This window comes from Otolemur garnettii, unplaced genomic scaffold (assembly GCF_000181295.1).
Source record: "Otolemur garnettii isolate 467f Iridium unplaced genomic scaffold, OtoGar3 scaffold00205, whole genome shotgun sequence".
In the NCBI taxonomy this organism is placed as follows: Eukaryota; Metazoa; Chordata; class Mammalia; order Primates; family Galagidae; genus Otolemur; species Otolemur garnettii.
In genome coordinates this window covers 1,545,059-1,553,478 of record NW_003852600.1, presented here as the reverse complement: position 1 = coordinate 1,553,478, position 8,420 = coordinate 1,545,059, and the positions used below count along the sequence as shown (strand labels likewise).

General features: G+C 45.0%; 1 protein-coding gene across 2 annotated transcripts in view; it reads left to right on the top strand.

The window, feature by feature from the left end:
- The window catches only part of LOC100955093 (cytochrome b5 reductase 4), an 85,971-nt gene that overhangs the window by 29,289 nt on the left and 48,262 nt on the right, over positions 1–8,420 (top strand). Inside the window, exons 3-5 of one of the 2 annotated variants that reach the window (XM_003801296.3) lie at positions 2,168–2,268; positions 3,791–3,872; positions 6,812–6,841. In XM_003801296.3, coding sequence (XP_003801344.1) covers positions 2,168–2,268; positions 3,791–3,872; positions 6,812–6,841 — 213 coding nt within the window. The remainder of the gene's footprint in view (positions 1–2,167; positions 2,269–3,790; positions 3,873–6,811; positions 6,842–8,420) is intronic. The other variant, XM_023507786.1, reaches the window with a different exon arrangement.

Here is an 8,420-nt window from a genome sequence, read left to right as displayed (position 1 = left end):
GGAGCTGCACCTGCGCTGTCTCTGATGGGCCTCGAGTCGCGACATGAACAGAACTCCTGAAGCCTGTACTTCTCTCTTGCTTTCTTCTGCCACATGCAAGGGCCCAGGTTTTAGTTGTAGGAAATGCTTTGAGAAGAAGAAGGAAGGAAAGAAAGGTAGAAAGCCTTTCAGAGAAAATGCACCGTCCCCTCCTAGGGTTGGTCTGAGTCTCACAACTGGCAGGTCTCTCACACCGCCAAGTGCGGTCGGGTCAGCTCTGCTCATGCTCTGGACATTCACAGGCTTATTTCGTATAGTGAGGGATTGTGGACACATTTCTAATTTGTCCATCGCAGAGGACAGGTTGTTCCTCAGGTTTCAGAGTGGTCCTAGTCTGGAAAGAGGTGAGGTTATGAAACAGGGTCAATCTAAAGGCCCAGGAGGCAGCAGGGAACACACTGGGTGGGCATCTCTGGCTGTGGCTGATCATGGACAGACGTTAAAGTGACCCACAAAGCCGGTTGCTATGACATGTGAAATTCATCAACAGATAGTCATGTGTTTGTTCTTGAGAAACTTAGCACTCTAGTGAAGACTTGGTTGCAAAGGAGGTTCAGACCACTCATGCAGGAGGCATTCTCTGTCTAAAGAGCCTGGAGGAATAATCTGATCCTAATCATCACCACTCAGGTTTGTGGTCTGTGGATTTTGGAGCATAAAATAATAAAGAAAATTTCTTCTAAATATGGTAAAAAGCAATGTATGGGGAAAGAGAAAGAAAACATATTTGGAGGACTGCTAAAGAGAGATTCTGTGAGTCCATTTCCTTTTGTGCTTGATTTTAAGCAGTTTTACAAAGATATCTGGAGTGGTTATTTTCTAAAATTTAGTGGAGAAACTGTGATACCTTTCTTGCCTCTAAAATCCAACCTCTCTTGTTCCAAGATTATTGTTACATTTTAAGTCAGGGTTCCTCAAACTTTTTAAACAGGGGGCCAGTTCACTGTCCCTCAGGCCGTTCGAGGGACGGACTGCAGGCCCTGAGATGAGTCGGCTGCTAAGCAGGACAGGCAGTAGCGGCAACAACACCTGGCAGGCCGGATAAATGTCCTAGGCGGGGTGCATGTGGCCCGCGGGCCGTAGTTTGAGGATGCCTGTTTTAAGTTATCTGAAGTTGTTTAAATTTAGGGACGTCGCCATGTAAAAGGGGGTGTTCCTGGGTTAAGAAACCTTTTCCTTGCACTTTCGAGGTATCTTTAGGGCTGGGCTCACTTACTCTGTAGTTTTCCAGTAGAGACTGAACAAGCGGCTCACGTCCTGGGAAAGGCTCTTCACTAAGATACTCTGCTCTTTCTGCTGTTCTTGATTCTTCTTTCTTAAAAGATTAAAATAAAAAATAGTTGAACATATGAAGTGATGAGATGAATATTTGGGGAAGATAAAAAGATTCAGATATAAATAATAATCTTTGTTTCTTGGGCAGCTGAGGGAAGACTTGGGCTTCCTTTTCCCGGAGCCCGCCTGGCCTTTGCTTCGAGGGTCAGACACGTGGATGAGATGGCGAGTCTTTTTCATCAGTTCTTCCACCAGCGCAGCAGAGGATAGAGTATAAATAATATTTTTGTGTAGAGCGCGCGTGTGTGTACTTTCAAAAATCACACACACGCATGTGTGGTCCCGTCTGTGTTGGGAGGTGCTTTTCTGTAGGTCATCTTGCATTTCTGCACATCTTGTGGCTTGTGGGCAGTGGAGCCGACTATCTCTGTCCTGGGCAGTCTTTTTAAGGATGTTTGTGTAGAGAACCATCTTGGATAATAGTGTCTGTAAAGCAAAAGATAGGGTTAAAAAGACAATGGCTTCCTCCAGAACAAGGGCAGTGGGGCTGGTAAAAGGCTCTGGTTTCCTGAGCCGAGGTCCCTCTCCTGTAACGCGGCACCGTGCGTGGGCAGGCACACGGCCATCTTCAGGTGGCTCTGTGGGAACCGGGGTTCAGCGAGCAGCTGCAGATGCCGATAACTCGTGTTACTTGCAGGTGAGGTGAAATCTCAGACCCTAGACAGTTCTTGATACTTTGAAATAATAATGATTGTTGAATAGAATATATTTGGAAAGATTTATTGGAACTTAACAGCCTTTGCAGTTTTTAAGATGTTCACTTAGGATATTACTTCTCCTTGCTTCCACGCAGGGCTTGTTTATAACGTCAGCCCGTACATGGAGTACCACCCGGGCGGGGAGGAGGAACTCATGAGAGCAGCGGGCTCAGACGGGACGGACCTGTTCGACCAGGTAAGGTGCTGGGAGTAACCCAAGTGTTCTGCAGAGGAGTTCTCATAGGTGTAGCAGTGTGACATTTATAAAAAGAAAGAAAATAGTGGAATAAATTTCAGATGTGTCGCGGCATTTTGAAGTGTGGGAGGATGCTCACACGTAGCAGCGCCTCCGTTTGCCGTTTAATTTTGTTATTACTGAGATGGTTTCCAATCTGTGTCTAGGACCCTGCTTCCTCTGCTGGCCCGTGTTGATCAATTCTGCTCACGTGCTGACTGGTTTGTGGGAGGCAGTGACAGCTGGAGGAAGGGCCTGGGGTCCGCTCTGAGGGGCTGGAGCACTCCAGCAAGGCCCTGGCTTCTGCTCTCTCATGAGGGGTTCTTGGGGGGGCAGCTGCCTCTGACTCCCCACACTGTGTCTGCGGGTCCCGCAGGAAGTCAGGTGGCGCTGGGTGATGAGTGAAGTCCTAGATTTTCCTGGAGTGAGAACAGAGTCCATTCTGGTATCTCAAAGGATATTTAGTCACTTTTCTCCTTATATTTACGAAAAAGCCTTTGCTCCTTATATTACGAAAAGCCTTTGCCACTTCTAGGGAAGTGGCGGAGTCTCACACACTGTTAGTGTTCTTTCTGGGTGGGGAAGCCGCATCCGCCCCTGGCTCCCCACAGCGTCCTCCGGGGAGGTCCTCACTCCATCACCTTCTCTAGCAGCTGAGACAGTGGTTGCTGCATCCCCTGGGCTGTAGTGAGGCCAGCCATGCTTAAAGTACTGACGACTTTGACTCACCACCAAAAGTAAACTGGAAACTTCAGGGGAGCTTCTCTGAAATTCTTCAACGTGAGAATTTCCTTGTGTCCAGGATTTGGGCTGTGAAGAGAAAATTGCAGGATCTCCTTGCGGTCGTATTTCTGCCCTCAGGTTTGACCCCACTCTGACCGTTTTCTGTCCGTTTTCTACACATTCGCTATTCTGGTGTGTGTTTATTCAGGAGCATAACACCGTACGCATTGTGATCTCAGTATTATTTTCGATGAGATTATTTTTCCGAGTATGCAGGATTGCACTGAATGATATGCCATGATTTTCCTTTACGGATAGTTTATAATTCGACGTCTGCATTGTTACAGTGGTTTGTTTACACAGTGCTGTGGGAAGCTTCCTGGTACCCACATCTTTGTACATGTGCGCATACCTTCTCAGGTAAATTCCTAACTCTCTGAGCACGAGAGCTGCCTGTTTTAAGGCTATCAGCATATTGAGAACATGCCCCATGGAACTTTCAGTTCAGTTCCTCCCAGTGGTGTCTGGCAGCAGACACCTGCACCTGTGCGGTGACAGACAGTGCTGGGTCTGCTCTGAGCAGCCGCTCTGCAGCCTTCCCGTCACCGCCCTGCTGACCGGCTGCATCTGCTGCTGGGTTTTTAGATGCTGTGTTTAGAGCAGCTCAGGAAGGTTAGTTTTGCTTATGACGGCAAGACCGTCCTGTGGGGATAGGGTCACGTTGCTTCTCTGTCATTTGGTCATTTGTCTTCTGTACCAGGTTCATCGCTGGGTCAATTATGAATCGATGCTGAAAGAATGCCTGGTGGGCAGGATGGCCGTTAAGCCCGTGGTGCCCAGAGGTAAGTGGCACTGGGGTGCGGTGCACGGGGGTCCGTGTCTGACTGGGTTTCCAGGCAAATCTAAATGGATCACTGCTTTCCTCGTTTTCACTGCTTTCCTCACTTCCACTTAAACATTAGACGTGTTTTGCAGGTAAAATGCGTAGTGGGGGGTCAACGTCATGGAAGTGAGAATTGACTCTTGTGTTTGGCTTTCCTTAGTCTGAGTCTGGTGTTACAGGGCAGATTCACTATAACACTTACTTAGAATTTATTTTTAAAGTTTAATTTTTTGAATAAGTAACACATTCATATAATTCAAAAATCAAAAAATACAGAACATTCTACAGTGAAACTTTCTCTTCCAGCTTCGTGTCTCCCCTTTGCCTCGAACCTTCCCACTCCTTGCCCCTCGTTACAGATGACTCCGTATTACGATTTTAAGCTTCTTTAAATTATAACCCATTTCTTCTCCTGACCTCTGAGCTTGCTCTGCACAGTGTGGGGGCATGAAGGCCATCTCTTCACTAACTTTCCTTCAAAAGAGCACTCTTTGGAAATGCTAGAGGTGGAGTTGCAATAACGAGCACTGTGCACCCCTTTTTCTAGGAGGGAACAGTAGTTGTTTCTTTTGAGTAACTCCTGACCTTCATACTAAAATTTGGGTAAATTGGTTTCTTCAAATAGTCATTCATGACTTATTCAGTGAGTTTTGCATTTTAAGATTTTATTGGCAGCATGGAAACATCACAGGTGCACCTGGGTCTGGGCCCTGGCTGATGTCTGAGTCTCAGCTTCCTGATCTGTGCAGTGAGTCATAGGTCTAAGAATTAATAAGTTAATCTTGCATAGTGAGTGTAAAGGATGATCAATAAGGATTACTTTTTTTTCCTTTTATTGCTACAAAACAAATAAGCAATATGTATATAAACAAAAACCGAGTAAGTTTGTACTTTGGTGTTTGGAAGTTCTTCTAAGCTGGGTTACTTTTGTAAACGAATCCCTTTATCTTCTTTAATGACTCTTAAGTTCACTGATTCGGTGCCAGCAAGAGAAAGGGTCCCGACCAGGTTTCTAGATGACTGACTTGAGCTCTCTGTGTATGTTGTGTGTCTTATTTCTACCATCTGGTGGGAGAGGTCGCGTGCCCTCTCTTGCTGGCCTGTGGTGTGATGGGCCACCTGCCGGCTCCTCGGGCTGCTGCTCATAGGAGACTTGAAATTACAGAAGGAGAAGGACTTTTCTGTTTCCCACCTTCTTCTCTAGCAGTGAAGGATAATCATGGTGGAATTAGTTAGGAAGAGAAGACGCCATATTTCAGGGAGAAAGGTATGTCCCTCACTAAAAAGATTCAGGTGTAAATACACTTAACAGTGGGGAAAATCTCCTCTGTCTCCATAACTCAGTTTTTGAGAGAGTTGCAGGAGGAGAGCAGTGGGGTTTTAAAGGTGATTCAGGCCATCCAGGCTAAAGTTATCTTCCTACTTGTACTTCTCATACTAAAAAAAGGACTTATTTAGCAGAATCCAGAAAGTTCTAGCAGATTAAAATCCTTTCATATCAGGCAGGAAGTAATCATATGAGGTAATTTTTTTCCCTAGAAACAAATTACCTAAGACAATTTTTCAAAATCTGTGAACCTCTTAGATGAAAACAAATTGTTTCTCGTGATAAATGAGGCTTATCAGGCCACCAGCTATGTTGTGCACTGAAAATAGAAGCAATTTACTTAAGTTACAGTGAATGTGCTGTTTGTTCTAAGATGAAGAATCTCAAATGTCACAGCAAAGACAGGTGAAACTCACGGGGAACAGGGGCCAAGCAGGACACGGTGACCCCTGCACACTGTAATGGGATTTTTATCTGGCAGTTGATAAAGCCCATTTTAGATATAATTGAAATGTTTTTTAAGTCTTACATCTTTTTAGGATATGTGTACTGTAGCGATAGCTTGTCAAGAAAAGTAAGGCTGAATTTTAGGGAGGACAAGTCTAACCTTAGCTTTGCAGCTGAGGAGCTGTAGATTTCAAAGGCCTGGACCTCTGATTTTCAGTCTTAAATGAGGAGATCAGATGATAATTTGCTGTATGTTGTTAAGACCCTTTTGAGTTTTAAAATTATTTTGGTAAAAAGAGGTAAACAAAAAGGATAGTCTTGGCCTCCGTAGTCATTTGGTGAGTGAAAATTAGAACATAAAAAATTGGAAAGCTTTGTCTTCAAGTGCATTCGTTTCTTTCTCTATAAAATGAAGTGATGACAACTTAAGGGTTTTCCTTCATTTTGACTCCGTGGGTGTTTTGTGTTAGCTTACCGTTCTTTTTTTGTTTTAAGCTCTGACAGCTTTGCTGAGGGCTTTATTTTGATTACAGTGGTATAGCACTTGTGGTTAGTAAGGTGTAATGCACAAGGGCTGTCCGGAAAGTATCCAGCATGCATGTGTCTGTTTCTCGTATTACGTGGCTGGATACTTCCCAGGCAGCTTTGTAGCTTTGTGAGTTGTCTGCCATCCTGAAGGAAAATACTCGTTAATTTTTTTCTGGGTTGTAATTGTAATAATTGCATTAAGAGAGAGTCTGTCTTGGAGATGGCTTGTGTTTCATTTATAAAGTGTAACCTAATAAATTCTGGTTAGTTAGACTAATTTAGAATATGATAACCTGGATAAAGCTCAGGGTTTATGTGTTCTCTAAGGAAATTAAACAGAAGGTTAGAGAAAAGTGAACAAAGTAATAGAAAAAAGCCGAGTGAAGTAGGGTGCAAAAATCTGGAGAAACAGCTCAGCAATCTTTGAGGTGGGCCTTGCATATTTCAAACAGAAGCCAGACGTCAGTCTCCCCCCAGCCCTGAGCAGGAGGTCTCTCAGGAGAGAAGGGCTGCCTCTGATCAGCAGCGCGGCTGACGCTCTCTTTGGCATGTATAGTATATTCTTACCTGACTTTTTTTTCTGAATCACTGTACAGACTGTCGTGAGGAAAAGAAAATCTTAAATGGTAAGTCATATAAATTTATAATAAAAAAAGAATCATACTCACATGCTTATGTACAGTATTGCTTCACAGAGTTTCTGAGTGTTTAGATTTTGATATGAAAGATGTCTGTACGAGCTCAGACTTAGAGGATTTGAGAGCAGTCCGCAGGCCCTGTTCCAGCTGTTACCCTTGCAGAAGCCCCTGCTGCGACCCCTGAGCACTTCGTCTGCCCTCAGCTTGGGCACTGGTTGGGGTGAGCTCCATCCTCAGGCACAACTCTGTGCAGGTCTCTTTTCCTGGGTGTGGGAGCTCACTCCCGGGTCTGCCCGCCACTGACTGATCTCTCTGAGTCCAGCGGGGCTGGCTTCCCTGCCATTCAGGACTACCCGCAGCCGTGATAGACATGTGCCCACCTCCCCCAACAGAAGTTCAGTGAACTATATTTATGCACATTTAGAAATAGTTTTTTTCTCTCTCTTTTTGCAAATGAAAGTCATGGAAGGCACTTGACAAGTTAGATTGGCACATAAGCTGCCTGCTCTTTTAGCCAGAGCAAAGTCCATCTCATAGACTAATTGGTGGGAATTTTCTTTCCTACCACACTAGGTTTCCAGAACCTTTACTTTTCTGTTGCCCTCCTTGGATGCACTGCATTAAACTAATGTCTCAGCTGACGTGGCTTGAGAGTGGAATACAGCATTCCACAGGGGCAGCCGGCTTCCTGTTCCCTGTTGTGACCCGGCCTCATGGGACTGGAGTGTATCTCTCTATATTCTTACTAACTGCCCCTCACATTTGGCTCATTTAAGTGTATGGGACGTCTGTGTGTTTGCAAATAGAATCTGTCTGCCCTTGATGTCATTACTCCTGCAGCTGTGTAAAATCCTGAAGGGGTGGTACTTCACACTCCACTGCAGGCCCAGTCCCTCCGATGGTGCCGGTCAGTCAGCATGTGAGAGGGAAATGCTCTGGCCACCTCCCCTTACCCACTCCTCAGCCACCTCAGCCACAATTTGGATATTATACAAGGCTTCTTAGTTTGTCTTTTGCAAATGTTGAAATCAAGGCACATTCTACTCCATGTGACATTAGTCTAACAAGTGGTATCTTTAAGGTGCTGGGCAGTTTCTAGAACAACTGGAAGTACTCTCATTTGATTTCTCATGGAATTGCAGGGCAGAGTTCATTGCTAGTTTTCAGTGCTTGTCAAATAATTTAGTAAGATTATATTTTCTTGTTTTTGGTATTTCAGAAAAAAAAATTAATTCTTGTGGTCCTGTCTTTTGTTATACCTGTAGTTTTATAGTAGGGCCCACTACTGGTTAGTTCACAACTGCAGAATGTTGTCAGATTTTATTGTCACATCTCCGAGGCTTCCTTTGTTTATTTGGAAATTAAGCATGTTCTTCAGAGTTGTGTAGGAAGAGCTGGAAGCTGGGTGAGTGTGGCCTCTGCTCAGGGCTCACCGTGGCCACTCAGAGGGGCACGCCTGTTATACTCTGTGCTTGCCCTCTATGCTCAGGGCTCACCGTGGCCGTTCAGAGGGGCACGCCTGTTATACTCTGTGCTTGCCCTCTATGCTCAGGGCTCACCGTGGCCG